Raw genomic sequence first — 18,951 nt, forward strand, 5'->3', positions numbered from 1 at the left:
TGGCGTAGACACCCCTGATCAGGGGCGTGCAGAGGAATAAAAATGTGGCCGCTTTTGGGGGAGCACTTTGTGTGACCCCCAGGCAGAGGAGCTGGCTCTGCTCCCCGGAGGAGTTCTGTGCTCCGGCCTCACTGATTCGGGGGGGCCCTGTGCCTGCTTCCCCCCTTTCACATGCCCCTGCCCCTGCGACGATTATGGGGATGCTCAGCTTCAGTTCTGATCGCCCTGGGAAGCAGCACCAGGCCGTGAGCGGCTGGTTCAGTACTTCTGCCCCAGCCCCTCCCCCTTGAGGGCCCAGGGACCCACAGCAGAACAGTATATGGGGCTAGTGGGAGGGGCAGGAGCAGAGGGGATTCTGGGTAATAGTGGTCGGCGGTTCACTCCCAATGGCAGAGGGCTGTACTTGGGTGGGGGCAGGGTGTGTGGGGGGATGTACCTCAGGCCCCATGTACCCTGTGAAACCAGCTGGGCCCGGATCCTGCCGCACCCCCAGACTTGGGTCCTGCCCCTGTCCTGGGAATTTCTCAGCAGCTTCAGCTCACTTCTGCGTAGGAATCATATGGGTGGGAGGATGGCAGTGGGAAGGGGCCTTCCTGCTGGGGAGGGCGCTTTGAGGTCATTGGGAGAGCCATGCCCTGCTGAAATGATCAGCAGCGGAAGACGTAACCGTGCTGTCATCGCAACGGTCATCATTAGGTGCCAGAGTCAACAGCATGTCACTCTGGATCGGTGGGTTCAAGTGTTCACACCACCTCTATCTGGATTGAGAGGTTCCAGGGTTAATGCCCCACTGGGCAGCACCCCAGTGAAGGGGGAGCCCTGCTTCTGAGCCGTTCCCCCAGGCTTGCTGTAAACTCAGGCTGACAGATGGGATACACGGGGTCGTTATTCCCGGCGCTGTTCTCCCACGGAGATACGCACCAAGCCGTGCCCCACACGGGTGGCTTTGTGGTGCCTGTGGGCAGAACAACATCCCGATTTGTGGGGTCCCCAGAGTGGGGCTGTTTCCAGGGCTGGTTTGATGGTGATTCCCCCCCCGCCAGCCCCGGTACCTGGCCTTGCGGTGCCTGGGCGGGTGGAAGCCGGTGTCGTTCCCGGCTGAGTCGGGTCGGTTCCCCCTGTGGGAATAGAACCAACGTCTGTCAGGGTAGGGCACAGGGGTGAGAAAGCTGGAGCCCTGGTGTCTGTGGTGAGTTATACATGGACCCCTTCTCCTAGTTGGCAATGGCGGCTCTTCCCCGGGCTGAGCCGGCGTCCCTGGGGAGAGGATGGGACCCAGGCATTCGGGTCGGCTCAGCACCCCCGGGATCCCAGAATGGGGAGGATCAGCCCAGCGAGACCCTGAGCGCAGATACAGCCCCTGCGTGGCCCCACGGAAACCGGAACCAAAATCATCACTGACTAGTATTAATTACTAGGAGCCCCTGTCCTGGGCCAGCTCCCCTGTGTGCTCGGAGCTGTACGGACACACGACACAGAGACGGTCCCTGCTCCAGCCAGGTGCCATTCACACCTGGAGTCACTGCGGAGCAGGTCTGGGTGCGGCTGTTCCTATTTGGGAGGAGGAACGTCCCTGTGTCTGTAGAGCTACAGGGGAGCTTGTCTAAGAGCCGGGGCTATATCAAACCAGGGGCTCTAATACCGACAGCCCAGACTCGCTCTGAGATCACCGGTGGGGGTTGGGAATAGGGTGAGCAGATGTCCCAATTTTATAGGGACAGTCCTGATATTTGGGGCTTTTTTTTATATGGGCTTCTATTACCCACCACTCCCCTGTCCTGATTTTTCACACTTGCAGTCTGGTCACCCTAGCCTGGAATCACACGGGGTTCATCATTTTGGGTCCCGTTTTCACGTAGACAAGGACTTAGTCCGTCTTTCTATCCCTCACCAGACGTGCTCCCATCTGTCCACCGCCCTACGTTCCCATGGACCCACATTCCCACCGACCCGTGACCGTCCGTCCCCATGGATATGTCCATCGCCCTCTATCTAGCAGAACTAAACCCATCAATTCTCTCTGCAGGGACCATCTCCCGCCAAACGGCCCGAATGGCCCCGTGGGCGTCTGAGCCGGGAACCCTGTTCCCTGGGGTGTGAATTGTTCCATTTCTCCCGCTCACCTTTTCCATCTGGCTCCGTCGTGGCGGGATTCAGCTGCTTGGGCCCAACTGACGTGGTTCCTTCTGTGGGATGAGAACGAGCTGGGATGGGGGAGGGACGAAACCGAGCACCCAGCCATCGGAACTGAAAATCCAGGGGCTGCTGCTCCCCCCTGGCCGGGGAACCCCCCAGTGACTCCGTCCATGCTCCCCATCTGGGCGTCCCCTCTGCTGGGCACAGGGTTCAGGGTAGAGCTTGGCTCTGAGCATCCCATTGGGGCCAAGACCATCTGAGGGTCTGGCTCTGGGTGGGGCTGGGAACGGCGACGTGGAGCCAGGCCCCTCACGTGCTACCACCAGCTCCATGGGGTCACTGGGCTTCGACCAGATGGGCGAGTCCCACTTGGTGCGATATCGGCAGCTGTAGCTCCCTGCGTCTCCCCAGTCTGTGGGGCCCATAGGGTGGGGCTGTGCATTGGGGGGAAGCTCTCCCAGGCCCTGTCCCCACCAAGCCAATCTGGCATCTGTCCAGTGACCCCCCCGATATGAAATGAGTCCGGGGGTGTTCAGATGGGGCATTCGCTGTGGGGATCTACCCCTGGTCCCACCCAGGCAGCCTTCGTGGCTCCCCCTGGGGGCGGCTCCTTGGGCAGCACATACCTGTTTTTGGGGTGGTTGATGGCGATTCACTGCCCTTAGACTCGGTATCTGGCCCTGCGCTGCCTGAGTAGGGGGAAGTCGGTGCTGTTTCTGACGGAGTCGGGTCGGTTCCCCCTGTGGGAATAGAACCAGCGTCTGACAGGGGTAGGGCACAGGGGTGAGAAAGCTGGAGCCCTGGTGTCTGTGGTGAGTTATAGACGGACCCCTTCTCCTAGTCGGCAATGGCGGCTCTTCCCCAGGCTGAGCCGGCGTCCCTGGGGAGAGGATGGGACCCAGGGATTCGGGCCGGCTCAGCGCCCCCGGGATCCCAGAACGGGGAGGATCGGCCCAGCGAGACCCTGAGTGTAGATACAGCCCCTGGCTGGTGGGATGAACTGGGACTGTTCTTACTGTGGCCTGTGAGTGCTGAGTGGGGGGTGTTGGGAGGACGGTCTGCATCGCGGGATGGGAGACTGGCCGTGGGGGAGGATACCTGAGTCTGTAAGTGATAACCCAGGAAGGGGTTAGAGGCCAGGTGACACCTCTGCCCGGGAAGCTGAACAAAGGCTTGGGGAAGAGACTCAGGAGAGGGAGAGGGTTTTTTTTCAGGTGGTGGCTGGTGTAATGGAGGGAAGGTCAGACAGGGCTCTGACCCCCCAAGGGGGCTGTGGTGCTCCTGGGACCCCAAGATGGACCTAACTGGGGAGGAGCCTGTCGTCCGTACCTGCAAGACCTGTCTGGGACTGTGTTCCTGTCATCTAAATAAACCTTCTGCTTTACTGGCTGGCTGAGAGTCCTGATGATCACAGGAAGCCGGGAGTGCAGGGCCCTGACTCCCCCACACTCCGTGACAAATGGCTCTACGGAAACCGGCACCAAAATCATTGCTGACTCGTATTAATTACCAGGAGCCCCTGTTCTGGGCCAGCTGCCCTGTGTGCTCGGAGCTGTATGGACACAGAGACGGTCCCTGCCCCAGCCAGGTGCCATTCACACCTGGAGTCACTGCAGAGCAGATCTGGGCGCGGCTGTTCCTATCTCATCAGGGGCGGCTCTAGGAACCAGCAAAGCAAGCTCCTGCTTGGGCAGCCCATTTGCAGGGGCGGCAGGGATCCAGCATGGGAGCTGAGAACCAACAGGGGGCTCTGGGAGCTGTAGTTCCTTGCTTAGCTCCCTGCCTATAGAGCCAGCCCTGGAGAAGGGAAAGAACTACATTTCCCAGCATTCCCTTGGCCACTACCAATTGGAAAGGAAGGAGAGGGACCTCATGCAGCAGCGTGCTTTGAGTGCTGTGAATAGTAAGGAGACCATATTTTGACATTCAAAAAACAGGACACTCCACGGGGAGGGTAGCCCCACCCTGCCTCCATCTACTCCCTTCGATTGCCCCCCACAGAAACCCCAGCCCATCCAACCCCCTGTCTCCCTGTCTCCTGATCACCCCCTCCCAGGACCCCTGCCCCTAACTGCCCCCCAGGATCCCATCTGCTAATCTAAGCACCGCTGGTCCTTGTCCCCTGATCACTCCCTCCTGGGGCCCCTGCCCCCAACTTCCCCCCAGGACCCCACTCCCTTCCTGTCCCCTGACAAATCCCTGGGACTCCCATGCTTATCCAACTGCTGCCTGTCCCTGACTGCCCCCAAACCTCCGCCCCATCTAACCCCCGCTCCCTGTCCCTTGACTGCCCCCCCCGGGACCCTCTAACCCTTCTCCAACCCCCCAGCCCTTTTACCGTGCCACTCAGACCAGTGTTTCTGGCTCCATGCAGCTCCAGACACGCTGCTGCAGACATGCTGCCGTGCTCCCCCCCTCTCCAACACCCAGCACCTGCCTTCTGGATTTGAACACCTCAAAATTCACGAGTGCTCAAGCTCAGTTTGGGAAGCTGTTACTTCATTTCTCCCAAATCAAATATACTGATCCACTGTAACTTGCTGTAGAAAAAGTAGGATAAAATTGAGCAAAAAATGCTTCCCAGTGGTTATTAGGACTGGAATTGCTATTTTCAACAGCCATTGCCATTTCTTTATTTTTTTGTTTAAAAGGAAGACAGTGATATTGCATTGGCAAATTCCCCATGGAAAGAAAGAGTGGAACAAAAGAAAAATAAAGGCACCTCAACTTTTCCTTATTTATGGAGCACAGTCTTATAATATGCATCCAGATCTCCTCCAATCACACAAGCTGAAAATTGCTCCACTTTAGTGCAGCTCTGTAATCATATGGGAACCAATCCTGTCTGTGTTTTGTGCCTGCTGAATGACCCGCCCTGGGAGTGAGTTACCAGTGACCCAGGGCTGTGGCGGAAGGAGGGTGCAGGTGGAGGGGGGAGAGCCCAGGGCTGGGGTGGCAGGGGGTGTGGACAGGGGGAGGGGCCTAGGGCTGGGACGGGGGGCAGCCAACAGGATCCTACAGCACCCCCAGACTTGGGTCCTGCCCCTGTCCTGGGAATTTCCTAGGCTGGTTTGTTGTGCGGTCTCTGTTTGCTACTCTAAGCTCCAGCTCAGATACCTGCAGCAATTTCTCCAGGCGATGGGTCGGCTTCTCAACTGAGCTACTGTCCCTCAACTGCTTTTTCTAGAGTCCCTTTGCTCTCGGACAAATTCTCTCTTCCTGTTGCTGCAGCTGAAGGTTTTCTAACAATTGCTCAGGTAACGTAGAGAATCTTTTTTCTTCCTGTTTCAGCCCAGCGAGACCCTGAGCGCAGATACAGCCCCTGCCTGGCCTCACGGAAACCGGAACCAAAATCATCACTGACTAGTATTAATTACTAGGAGCCCCTGTCCTGGCCAGCTCCCCTGTGTGCTCGGAGCTGTACGGCTGGGACGGGGGGCAGCCAAAATTTTTTTTGCTTGGGGCGGCAAAAAACGTAGATCTGGTGCCGTCCCCCACCCCTCAGCAGTTCAATGGCGCGGATCCATCTGCCAGGAGCCTAGGGAGGGGTGGCTGGGGCAGGGCAAGGAGAGGCCGAGGGGACCTAGAGGCCAATTGTGTTTTCTCTCCATCGGCTGGGGAGGGAGAAATCAGTTCAGTGGGGAATGATCACAAGTGGATCAGAGTTCGCTGGTGTAGCAGGACCTGCTGGGGAGGGTCACACTGGGAACTATTGCTGAGCTGCCTGACCAGTAACTGCCATTCGCTGAATTAAACCCACTTCATGGGCAACAATTTACATTCATGGAGCCCCAGGAGCTGGAGTTGGACCGTCCAGAGCACTAGGCCCGAACCCACCGCGCTACGGTCCCGTCGCGGCTTCTCTATTCCTAGGCTAGTTTGTTGTGTCTTGAGCCATCCCCTTGCGCCGTCTCTGTTTGCTGCTCTGAGCTCCAGCTCAGATACCTGCAGCGATTTCTCCAGGCGATGGGTCGGCTTCTCAATGCAACAACTGTCCCTCCACTGCTTTTTCTAGAGTCCCTTTGCTCTCGGACAAATTCTCTCTTCCTGTTGCTGCAGCTGAAGGTTTTCTAACAATGGCTCAGGTATCTTAGAAAATCTTTTTTCTTCCTGTTTCACTGCCCGTTTCTTCCTGTAACTTTCCCCCTCTGTCACGGAGTGTGGGGGAGTCCGGCCCTGCACCCCTCTTCCTGGGACCCACAGTGACTCTCAGCCAGCCAGTAAAACAGAAGGTTTATTGGACAACAGGAACACCGGATACAGCAGAGCTTGTGTTTAGAGCCAGGACCCCTCACTCTGGCCTCTTTGGGGTTCAGGGTGTCTGGATTCCAGCACAGGTTCCCCTGCAAACCCTCCACCCCGGTCCCAAAACCGAAGACTCACCCCACCCTCTCCACTCAGCTCCTTTTCTTTTGTCCAGCTCCTGGGCCGAGGTGTCACGTCCCCTCCCCCAGGCCTAGCTCATGTTACAGTCTGCATACCTGCGTCTCACCTAAAATCCTCCCTGCTCTCCAATCCTCCCTGCTCTCCCATCCCCCACATAGACAGTCCCTACTCCACCACACCTCTCCCCCCTCCGAGCCTGAACTGAGCGGGGTCACTTTGCCCAGTGACCCGGGGAAGTTCGGGGCCCCGTCTCCGGGACAGCGCGTCCGCTATCAGGTTGGCACTTCCCTTCACGTGGACCACGTCCATGTCATAGTCCTGCAGGAGCAGGCTCCATCTCAGGAGCTTGGCGTTGGCTCCTTTCATCTGGTGCAGCCAGGTCAGGGGAGAGTGGTCGGTGTACACGGTGAAGTGGTGCCCAAAGAGATATGGCTCCAGTTTCTTAAGGGCCCACACCATGGCCAGGCATTCCTTCTCGATGGCCGCGTAGTTCTGCTCCCGGGGTAGCAACTTCTTGCTCACGTACACGATGGGGTGTCTCTCCCCCTTTTCATCCTCCTGCATCAACACTGCCCCAAGTCCCGAGTCTGAGGCGTCGGTGAACACCAGAAAGGGCTTGTCAAAGTCTGGGTTTGCCAGAACTGGGCCACTAACCAGAGCCTCCTTCAGTGCCTGGAGAGCCTCCTGGCACTGCTCGGTCCAGACCACCTTGTCTGGCTTCCCCTTCTTGCACAGCTCAGTGATGGGGCCGGATATGGCGCTAAAGTGGGGCACGAACCTTTGATAGTACCCCGCCATCCCTATAAAGGCCTGGACCTGCTTTTTTGTCTGGGGAGCGGGCCAGTCTCTGATCACCTCCACCTTGGCTGGTTCTGGCTTTAGGCAGCCGCTCCCCACCAGATGGCCCAGGTAAGATACTTTAGCCATCCGCACCTTGCACTTCTCAGCCTTCATGGTTAGCCCAGCCTCCCGGAGTCGGTCCAGCACTCGTCTAACCTGGGACACGTGGTCCTCCCAGGTCTGGCTGAAGACGCAGGTGTCGTCAATAAACGCCACAGCAAAACTCTCCATCCCCCTCAGTAGCTGAGCCACCAGCAGCTGGAAGGTGGCCGGCGCTCCCTTGAGGCCGAAGGGCAGGGTTAGAAACTCGTAGAGCCCCAGAGGGCTGATAAAGGCTGATTTCTGCCTGGCATCTGCATCCAGCGGCACTTGCCAGTAGCCTTTGGTAAGATCCATGGTGGTGAGGTACCAAGCACCTCCCAGCTTGTCCAGGAGCTCATCAGGCCTTGGTATGGGGTAGGCATCCGATACAGTGATTGCATTGAGCTTTCGATAGTCAACACAGAACCGGATCGACCTGTCCTTCTTGGGGACCAGCACCACTGGGGAGGCCCAGGGGCTGGCAGACGGCTGGATCACCCCTAAGGCCAGCATGTCCCTGACCTCTCTTTCTAAGTCCTGGGCAGTTTTCCCGGTGACCCGAAAAGGGGAGCATCTTATAGGGGAATGTGACCCAGTCTCCACCCGGTGGACAGTCAAATTAGTGCGCCCAGGTTGGTTGGAAAACAGCTGTCGGTACAGATGCAGCACCCCTCTGATCTCAGCCTGCTGGGCTGGGGCCAGCTGATCAGAGAGGGGAATCGCCTCCAGGGGGAAACCAGCCTTTGTCCCTGGGAATAGATCCACTAAAGGGTCATCCCCCGGCTCCTCCCAATGCCCACACACGGCCAGCACCATATTCCCCCGGTCATAGTATGGCTTCATCATATTCACATGGTACACCCGGCGGTGGTGCGCCCGGTTCGACAGCTCCACCACATAGTTTACCTCATTCAGTTGCTGGACAACCTTGAAGGGCCCTTCCCAGGCGGCCTGGAGTTTGTTTTTCCTCATGGGGATGAGAACCATCACTTGATCCTCGGTGGCGAAGGCGCAGGCCCGCGCCGTGCGGTTGTACCAGACCTTCTGCTTCCTCTGGGCTCGGGCCAGATTCTCCCTGGCCAGGCTCATGAGCTCGGCAAGTCTTTCCCAGAAGGTCAGCACATACTCCACCATTGACTCGCCATCGGGAGCGGCCTTCCCCTCCCATTCATCTCTCATCAGGTCCAGGGGCCCCCTTACCCGCCTTCCATACAACAGTTTGAAAGGCGAGAACCCAGTTGACTCCTGGGGTACCTCCTGGTATGCAAACATCAGGTGAGGTAAATACTTGTCCCAGTCCTGTGGATGCTGGTGCATAAATGTTTTCAGCATCATCTCTAGCGTCCCGTTGAACCTCTCCACCAGCCCGTTGGTCTGGGGGTGATACGCAGAGGCCCAGCTGGGTCAGACCCCACATTTCCTCCACAGGGACTGGAGCAGGTTCGACATAAAGCTGGACCCCTGGTCTGTTAAGACTTCCTTGCGGAACCCCACCCAGCTGAAAATGGTCAGCAGCTCATCTGCCATGGTGTCTGCTTCGGTAGAGGACAAGGCCACCGCCTCGGGGTAGCGAGTGGTGAAATCTACCACCACCAGGATGTTTTTCTTCCCTGACCGGGTCGCCTTGCTGAGCGGTCCCACCATGTCTATGGCCACCTTCTGGAAAGGTTCTTCTATGATGGGCAAAGGCCTCAAAGCTGCTTTCCCCTTCTCCCGGGTCTGCCCCACCCGCTGGCAGGGGTGACAGGATTGGCAGTACTGTCGGACATGGGTAAAGACCCCAGGCCAGTAAAAGTTCTGTAGCAGCCTCTGCCTGGTGCGCCGGATTCCCTGGTGCCCTGCGAGGGGGATGTCATGGGCCAGGTACAGCAGCTTGTGGCGAAACTTCTGGGGAACCACCAGCTGCCTCCTGATCCCCCATGACTCCAGCTCCCCGGGGGGAGCCCATTCTCGGTACAGGAACCCCTTCTCCCACAGGAACCTCTCCTTGCAACCTCTCCTCATGGTCTGCACTGCACTGAGGTCAGCCCGGTCCCTGGGCTTCCGCAAGGAGGGATCTTTCTGCACCTCGGCCTGGAACTCAGCCACTGGGACAGGGATGGGGACCTGCTCTCTCTCACCGGCTGGGACTGAGGCCGCAGCCTCTCCGGGCCGTGTCCCTGGACGTTCCCTCCCCACCAGGTCAGGGTCCTGCGCCTCGGGTAGAGTACCTTCCCCGTTGTCAGGGCACAGTGCCCTGCGCCGACTCTGACTACGGGTCACGACCAGGGCGCCCCGGGCATTGCCTGGCCAGGCCTCGAGGTTCCCCCCCATTAACACCACTGTGAGCAAATGTGGGTGTACCCCCACGTCCTTGGGGCCCTCCTTGACCCCCCACTTCAGGTGCACCCTCGCCACAGGCACCTTGAATGGGGTCCCACTCACGCCCATCAGGGTTAGGTAGGTATCCGGCACCATCCGATCTGGGGCCACCACCTCGGGTCAGGGCAGCGTCACCTCTGCGCCCATGTTCCAGTACCCATTGACCTTCCTCCCATCCACCTCCAGGGAAACAAGGCACTGGTTCCGGACGGGCAGCCCCGTGCCCACCCTGTAGACCAAAAACCCTGGGTCCGGAGCATCCAGCCCCCCAGAGGAGCTGACCGGGGGCCCTCCTCCCTCCTTCCCAGGTGGAACACTGCCAGCCCCCCTTTCCTGGGATTTCTGCCCCTCATCCAATTGGGTCTTTACCCAGTCAACCCTCTGTCGGTTCGGTCTGCTCGGTCTGTCCCTGAGCTTGGGGCACTGGGCCCGTATGTGGCCTCGTTGGCCACAGGAAAATCAGCTCATGTCTTGTGGTTCCCCTCGAGGGGGTCGGCTGGACCTGACGCTGGACGTTCCCCTTTGGTGGGGGTTCTCCATAGGCCCCCGCTGGGAGGTCCCATGGTGACTTTCTCTCTGCGTTGAGGCAGGCCTGTTCCTTCGAAACTCCTCCCTGCCATCCCCTGTCTGACTGTCCATGTATTGGTCGGCCAGCCGGCCTGCGTGCTACGGGTTCTCTGGCTTCTGGTCCATCAACCACAGCCACAGGTCAGAGGGGCACTGCGCATACAGGTGCTCCAGTATGAATAAGTCAAGCAGGTCCTCTCTAGTTTGGGCCCCAGCTGTCCACTTGCGGGCATATCCCTGCGCCCGGTTGACCAGTTGTAGGTATGTGACCTCCCGGGTCTTATGTTGACTCCGGAACCTCTTCCGGTACATCTCCGGGGTCAGCCCAAACTCGCGGAGCAGGGCCTCTTTGAACAGGTTGTAGTCCCCTGCCTCCGCCCCTTTCATTCGGCTGTACACCTCCACGGCGGTGGAGTCCAGTAAGGGGATGAGAAACTGGATCCTGTCTGCAGGGTCCACCTGGTGCAGCTCGCATGCATTCTCAAAGGCCGTCAGGAAGGTGTCTATGTCCTCCCACTCCTTACGCCGGGCCAGGAAGCTCTTATCAAAGCTCTTTGTAGGCTTGGGTCCCCCCTCACTAACCGCAGCCGGGGCCTTACTGTTGCTCAGCTGACCCAGGTCCAGCTCATGTTTACGTTGTTTCTCCATCTCCCTCTCCTCGTATTCATGCTGCTTCTGTTTCTCCTCCAGCTCACGCTGGCTTTGTCTCTCCTCACGTTCCCTCTGTCTCTCCTCATGTTCCCTCTGTTCCTTACGCTCCTCCAGCTCTCTCAGTTTTCTCTCTCTCTCCAAGTCCAGCCGCCTGTGCTCCACGGAGGCCGAGCATCGCTGGGATGATCCCCGGTTGGGGGGTGAGCTTCGCTGGGCCGATCCCCTGCTGGCCGGGGGGGTCACGATGCCCTCGGTAGCTGGGCTCCTCCTCCCCCTCCCCCTAGGCCTAGGGGTGGGAGGTCTCGGGAAGCCCTCATCGGCCGGCTGACCACTCCCAGCGGGGACAGACACTGGTGCCTGCGCTGCATCTGCCCGGCTACTCCCTCAGAGATAGGGATCGGTTCATTCACACGATCTGCCTTCTCCAGCTGGGCATCAACTGGTCCTTGGTGAGCTTCCCACTGTGCAGCCCTCTGCTGGCACAGCCCCACCAGGTCACACTTGGGCTGCTGGGCATACATCTTCCTGCTGGCCGCTCGCAGGCCGGGGTGCTCGCCGCTCCCCACAGGTTCCAGGGGGACTCCTAGTGTGCCAGTCCTTCAGGTCACCACCTCTCTGCCAGGGTCTAGCTGCAGCCCCCTCCGCCCCTGGGATCGCTCGCTGTGATCCCTGGGGGACCCTGTTACTGCAAAGTCCTTCTCTCTGGTCACACTCTCCCAGGGGTTAATCGCCCCTTCATTTTACTGCTCCCCAGTCACTTACTGCAGGAAGTGCCGTCCACGGGGTGCAGTCGATCCCACCGCTACCACCAGTTGTCACGGAGTGTGGGGAAGTCCGGCCCTGCACCCCTCTTCCTGGGACCCACAGTGACTCTCAGCCAGCCAGTAAAACAGAAGGTTTATTGGAAACAGGAACACCGGATACAGCAGAGCTCGTGTTCAGAGCCAGGTTCCCACACTCTGGCCTCTCTGGGGGTTCAGGGTGTCTGGATTCCATCACAGGTTCCCCTGTAAACCCACCACCCCGGTCCCAAAACCAAAGACTGACCCCACTCTCTCCACACAGCTCCTTTTCTTTTGTACAGCTCCTGGGCCGAGGTGTCACCTCCCCTCCCCCAGGCCTAACTTATGTTACAGTCTGCATACCTGCGTCTCACCTAAAATCCTCCCTGCTCTCCCATCCCCCACATAGACAGTCCCTACTCCACCACACCCTCCTGCCTCTGTCTTTCCTCTCTCTGCCTCCCCCTGTTCCTGCCATCTCTGCCCCTTCTCAACGGGACTTTCTCCCTGCCAGCTCTGTGCCTGGCGCCTTCGATGACACAGCTCGGCCACCGGGTGCCTTTCTACTGGCTCCCGCTCGCTGTGTCCCTGCGTTTCTGGTGCCGGTTGGTACCTCGCTGGCTGCTGGTGTCTCTCCTCGGCGCTGGGCAGCCTCCCTCCAAACTCTACCAGCCGTTTCCACCAGCAGCGCTGGGACGGGGGAGGAGCTGCTGGCTGCTGTCCCCCGCTGGTTTCTTTCTCTAATACCGACAGCCCAGACTCGCTCTGAGATCACCGGTGGGGGTTGGGAATAGAGTGAGCAGATGTCCCGATTCTATAGGGACAGTCCCGATATTTGGGGCTTTTTTTTATATGGGCTTCTATTACCCACCACTCCCCTGTCCTGATTTTTCACACTTGCAGTCTGGTCACCCTAGCCTGGAATCACACGGGGTTCATCATTTTGGGTCCCGTTTTCACGTCGACAAGGTCTTAGTCCGTCTTTCTATCCCTCACCAGACGTGCTCCCATCTGTCCACCGCCCTACGTCCCCATGGATCTGTCCATCGCCCTCTATCTAGCAGAACTAAACTCATCAATTCTCTCTGCAGGGACCATCTCCCGCCAAACGGCCCGAATGGCCCCGTGGGCGTCTGAGCCGGGAACCCTGTTCCCTGGGGGGTGAATTGTTCCATTTCTCCTGCTCACCTTTTCCATCTGGCTCCGTCTTGGTGGGATTCAGCTGCTTGGGCCCAGCTGAGGTGGTTCCTTCTGTGGGATGAGAACGAGCTGGGATGGGGGAGGGACGAAACCGAGCACCCAGCCATCGGCCCTGAAAATCCAGGGGCTGCTGCTCCCCCCTGGCCGGGGAACCCCCCAGTGACTCCGTCCATGCTCCCCATCTGGGCGTCCCCTCTGCTGGGCCCATGGTTCAGGGTAGAGCTTGGCTCTGAGCATCCCATTGAGGCCAAGACCATCTGAGGGTCTGGCTCTGGGTGGGGCTGGGAACGGGGATGTGGAGCCAGGCCCCTCACGTGCTACCACCAGCTCCATGGGGTCACTGGGCTTCGACCAGATGGGCGAGTCCCACTTGGTGCGATATCGGCAGCTGTAGCTCCCTGCATCTCCCCAGTCTGTGGGGCCCACAGGGTGGGGCTGTGCATTGGGGGGAAGCTCTCCCAGGCCCTGTCCCCACCAAGCCAATCTGGCATCTGTCCAGTGACCCCCCCCATATGAAATGAGTCCGGGGGTGTTCAGATGGGGCATTCGCTGTGGGGATCTGCCCCCGGTCCCACCCAGGCAGCCCTTCGTGGCTCCCCCTGGGGGCGGCTCCTTGGGCAGCACATACCTGTTTTTGGGGTGGTTGATGGCGATTCACTGCCCTTAAACTCGGTATCTGGCCCTGCACTGCCTGAGTAGGGGGAAGTCGGTGCTGTTTCTGACGGAGTCGGGTCGGTTCCCCCTGTGAGAATAGAACCAGCGTCTGACAGGGGTAGGGCACAGGGGTGAGAAAGCTGGAGTCCTGGTGTCTGTGGTGAGTTATACACGGACCCCTTCTCCTAGTCGGCAATGGCGGCTCTTCCCCAGGCTGAGCCGGCGTCCCTGGGGAGAGGATGGGACCCAGGGATTTGGGCCGGCTCAGCGCTCCGGGATCCCAGAACGGGGAGGATCGGCCCAGCGAGACCCTGAGTGTAGATACAGCCCCTGGCTGGCGGGACGAACTGGGACTGTTCTTACTGTGGCCTGTGAGTGCTGAGTGGGGGGTGTTGGCCTGGAAGGACGGTCTGCATTGCGGGAGGGGACACTGGCCTTGGGGGGGGATACCTGAGCCTGTAAGTGAGAACCCAGGAAGGGGTTAGAGGCCAGGTGACTCCTCTGCCCGGGAAGCTGAACAAAGGCTTGGGGAAGAGACTCAGGAGAGGGAGAGGGTTTTCAGGTGGTGGCTGGTGTAATGGAGGGAAGGTCAGACAGGGCTCTGACCCCCCAAGGGAGCTGTGGTGCTCCTGGGACCCCAGGATGGACCTAACTGGGGAGGAGCCTGTCGTCCGTACCTGCAAGACCTGTCTGGGACTGTGTTCCTGTCACCTAAATAAACCTTCAGCTTTACTGGCTGGCTGAGAGTTCTGGTGATCACAGGAAGCCGGGGGTGCAGGGCCCTGACTCCCCCACACTCCGTGACAACTGGCTCTACGGAAACCGGCACCAAAATCATTGCTGACTCGTATTAATTACCAGGAGCCCCTGTTCTCGGCCAGCTGTCCTGTGTGCTCGGAGCTGTACGGTCACAGGACACAGAGATGGTCCCTGCCCCAGCCAGGTGCCATTCACACCTGGAGTCACTGCAGAGCAGATCTGGGCGCGGTTGTTCCTATCTCATCAGGGGCGGCTCTAGCCACCAGCAAAGCAAGCTCCTGCTTGGGCAGCCCATTTGCAGGGGCGGCAGGGATCCAGCATGGGAGCTGAGAACCAACAGGGGGCTCTGGGAGCTGTAGTTCCTTGCTTAGCTCCCTGCCTATAGAGCCAGCCCTGGAGAAGGGAAAGAACTACATTTCCCAGCATTCCCTTGGCCACTACCAATTGGAAAGGAAGGAGAGGGACCTCATGCAGCAGCGTGCTGTGAGTGCTGTTAATGGTAGGGAGACCATATTTTAACATTCAAAAAACAGGACACTCCACGGGGAGGGTAGCCCCACTCTGCCACCATCTATTCCCCTCGACTGCCCCCCACAGAAACCCCAGCCCATCCAACCCCCTGGCTCCCTGTCCCCTGATCACCCCCTCCTGGGACCCCTGCCCCCAACTTCCCCCCTGGACCCCACTCCCTACCTGTCTCCTGACAAACCCCTGTGACTCCCATGCTTATCCAACCGCTGCCTGTCCCCTGACTGCCCCCCCAAACCTCCGCCCCATCGAACCCCCTGCTCCCTGTCCCTTGAATTGCTCCCCCGGAACCCTCTAACCCTTCTCCAATCCCCCAGCCCTTTTACCGTGCCACTCAGACCAGTGTGTCTGGCTCCATGCAGCTCCAGACACGCTGCTGCAGATGTGCTGCCGTGCTCCCCCCCTCCCCAACACCCAGCACCTGCCTTCCAGATTTGAACACCTCAAAATTCACGAGTGCTCAAGCTCAGTTTGGGAAGCTGTTACTTTATTTCTCCCAAATCAAATATACTGATCCACTGTAACTTGCTGTAGAAAAAGTAGGATAAAATTGAGCAAAAAATGCTTCCCAGTGGATATTAGGACTGGAATTGCTATTTTCAACAGCCATTGCCATTTCTTTGTTTGTTTGTTTAAAGGGAAGACAGTGATTTTGCATTGGCAAATTCCCTATAGAAAGAAAGTGTGGAACAAAAGAATAATAAGGGCACCTCAACTTTTCCTTATTTATGGAGCACAGTCTTATAATATGCATCCAGATCTCCTCCAATCACACAAGCTGAAAATTGTTCCACTTTAGTGCAGCTCTGTAACCATATGGGAACTTATCCTGTCTGTGTTTTGTGCCTGCTGAATGACCCGCCCTGGGAGTGAGTTACCAGTGACCCAGGGCTGCGGCGGAAGGAGGGTGCAGGTGCAGGGGGGGAGAGCCCAGGGCTGTGGTGGCAGGAGGTGTGTGTGGGGGAGAGAACTGGTAGGGGGGAAAGGGGGAGCCCAGCGCTGGGGTGGCAGGGGGTGTGGACAGGGGGAGGAGCCCAGGGCTGGGATGGGGGGCAGCCAAAAATTTTTAAGCTTGGGGCGGCGAAAAACCTAGATCTGGCGCCGTCCCCCAACCCTCAGCAGTTCAATGGTGTGGATCCATCTGCCAGGAGCCCAGGGAGGGGTGGCTGGGGCAGGGCAAGGAGAGGCCGAGGGGACCTAAAGGCCAATTGTGTTTTCTCTCCATCAGCTGGGGAGGGAGAAATCAGTTCAGTGGGGAATGATCGCAAGTGGATCAGAGTTCGCTGCTGTAGCAGAAACTGCTGGGTAGGGTCACACTGGGAGCTATTGCTGAGCTACCTGACCAGTAAATGCCATTGGCTGAATTAAACCCACTTCATGGGCAACAATTTTCATTCATGGAGCCCCAGGAGCTGGAGTTGGACCGTCCAAGGCACTAGGCCAGAACCCAACGCGCTACGGTCCCATCGCGGCTTCTCTGTTCCTAGGCTGGTTTGTTGTGCGGTCTCTGTTTGCTACTCTAAGCTCCAGCTCAGATACCTGCAGCAATTTTTCCAGGCGATGGGTCGGCTTCTCAACTGAGCAACTGTCCCTCCACTGCTTTTTCTAGAGTCCCTTTGCTCTCGGACAAATTCTCTCTTCCTGTTGCTGCAGCTGAAGGTTTTCTAACAATTGCTCAGGTAACGTAGAGAATCTTTTTCTTCCTGTTTCACTACCCGGTTCTTCCTGTAACTTTCCCCTCATGCCTCTGTCTTTCCTCTCTGCCTCCCCTGTTCCTGCCATCTCTGCCCCTTCTCAACGGGACTCTCTCCTTGCCAGCTCTGTGCCTGGCGCCTTCGATGACACAGCTCAGCCACCGGGTCCCTTTCCACTGGCTCCCGCTCGCTGGGTCCCTGCGTTTCTGGTGCCGGTTGGTACCTCACTGGCTGCTGGTGTCTCTCCCCGGCACTGGGCATCCTCCCTTGAAACTCCACCAGCCGTTTCCACCAGCAGCGCTGGGACAGGGGAGGAGCTGCTGGCTGCTGTCCCCCGCTGGTTTCTTTCTCTCCCCACCACAAAAAATTCCCACCCCAGGATCGAGCTCCCCCCACTTCCCCTGCCCGGGAATCCTTGGGGGTCTCTCCACAGCTGGTGTTTCCAGGCTGCTTCTGAGCAGCCAACGTGTGCAGCTCCCACTGCTCTGTAAACCGACAGCCCCCAGCCCAGGTGGGCATCACACAGCCGGCCCTGGAAGGTAGTCCCAGGCTGGGGGCAGGGCCCGCTGGGCAGCCCCTGGGCCCGACTCCTCTGTGCACCCCTAGAGCAGGGAAGGCCGGGAAAGGATCCCCCTGGGACAGGCCCCTGCTCTGCAGCTCCCCTGGGGGCAGGGATCCCCCCTCCCTTGGCCTGGAGCCTCCAGCAGCTGCTGCTGTCCCCTTGCTGGGGAACCCACCAGTGATTCTGTCCCTGCCCCCCAGCTGGGCGTCCCCTTAGCTGGGCCCAGGGCTCAGGGCAGAGCCTGGCTCTGAGCATCCCATTGGCGCAGAGACCCCTGATCAGGGGCGTGCACAGGAATATAAATGTGGCTGCTTTTGGGGGGGCACTTTGTGTGGCCCCCCCCAGGCAGAGGAGCTGGCTCTGCTCCCCGGAGGAGTTCTGTGCTCCGGCCCCACTGATTCGGGGGGGCCCTGTGCCTGCTTCCCTCCTTTCACATGCCCCTGCCCCTGCGGCGATGATGGGGGTGCTCAGCTTCAGTCCTGATCGCCCTGGGAAGCAGCACCAGGCCGTGAGCGGCTGGTTCAGTACTTGCTGCCCCAGCTCCTCCCCCTTGAGGGCCCAGGGACCCACAGCAGAACAGTCTCTGGGGCTAGTGGGAGGGGCAGGAGCAGAGGGGATTCTGGGTAATAGTGGTCGGCGGTTCACTCCCAATGGGAGAGGGCTGTACTTGGGTGGGGGCAGGGTGTGTGGGGGGATGTACCTCAGGCCCCATGTACCCTGTGAAACCAGCTGGGCCCAGATCCTACAGCACCCCCAGACTTGGGTCCCGCCCCTGTCCTGGGAATTTCTCAGCAGCTTCAGCTCCCTTCTGCGTAGGAATCATATGGATGGGAGGATGGCAGTGGGAGGGTCCTTCCTGCTGGGGAGGGTGCTTTGAGGTCATTGGGAGAGCCATGCCCTGCTGAAATGATCAGTTGCGGAAGACGTAACCGTGCTGTCATCGCAACGGTCATCATTAGGTGCCAGAGTCAACAGCATGTCACTCTGGATCGGTGGGTTCAAGTGTTCACACCACCTCTCTCTGGACTGAGAGGTTCCAGGGTTAATGCCCCACTGGGCAGCACCCCAGCGAAGGGGGAGCCCTGCTTCTGAGCCGTTCCCCCAGGCTGGCTGTAAACTCGGGCAGACAGATGGGATACACGGGGTCGTTATTCCCAGCGCTGTTCTCCCACAGGAATACGCACCAAGCCGTGCCCCACACGGGTGGCTTTGTGGTGCCTGTGGGCAGAACAACATCCCGATTTGTGGGGTCCCCAGACTGGGGCTGTTTCCCGGGCTAGTTTGATGGTGATTCCCCCTAACCAGCCCCGGTACCTGGCCTTGTGGTGCCTGGGCGGGTGGAAGCCGGTGTCGTTCCCGGCTGAGTCAGGTCGTTTCCCCCTGCGGGAATAGAACCGCCGTGTGTCAAGAGCGGGGCTGAGAAAGCTGGAGCCTGGGCATCTATGGTTCGTTATACAGGGAACTTTCCTCCCCACAACCAGCAATGGTGGCTCTTCCCCCGGGCTGAGCCGGCGTCCCTGGGGAGAGGATGGGACCCAGGCATTCGGGTCGGCTTAGCACCCCCGGGATCCCAGAATGGGGAGGATCAGCCCAGCGAGACCCTGAGCGCAGATACAGCCCCTGCCTGGCCCCACGGAAACCGGAACGAAAATCATCACTGACTATTATTAATTACTAGGAGCCCCTGTCCTGGGCCAGCTCCCCTGTGTGCTCGGAGCTGTACGGACACACGACACAGAGACGGTCCCTG

The 18,951-nt window shown here is 59.0% G+C and overlaps 1 protein-coding gene across 17 annotated transcripts in view; it reads right to left on the reverse strand.

Annotated features, from left to right (window-relative positions):
• Positions 1-18,951, reverse strand: part of LOC120388244 (immunoglobulin superfamily member 1-like) — a 218,529-nt gene that overhangs the window by 33,166 nt on the left and 166,412 nt on the right. For 8 of the 17 annotated variants that reach the window (XM_039509930.1, XM_039509942.1, XM_039509939.1 and 5 more), the window contains 4 exons: positions 18,516-18,581; positions 13,633-13,746; positions 12,993-13,055; positions 2,763-2,876 (listed from right to left, as the gene is read on the reverse strand). In XM_039509930.1, the coding sequence (XP_039365864.1) occupies positions 2,763-2,876; positions 12,993-13,055; positions 13,633-13,746; positions 18,516-18,581 (357 nt within the window). Of the gene's footprint in view, positions 1-1,052; positions 1,119-2,762; positions 2,877-12,992; positions 13,056-13,632; positions 13,747-18,515; positions 18,582-18,951 lie in introns of all 17 variants that reach the window. The other 9 variants (XM_039509946.1, XM_039509945.1, XM_039509943.1 and 6 more) reach the window with 7 other exon arrangements.

This window comes from Mauremys reevesii, linkage group 22 (assembly GCF_016161935.1).
Source record: "Mauremys reevesii isolate NIE-2019 linkage group 22, ASM1616193v1, whole genome shotgun sequence".
Taxonomy (NCBI): domain Eukaryota; kingdom Metazoa; phylum Chordata; order Testudines; family Geoemydidae; genus Mauremys; species Mauremys reevesii.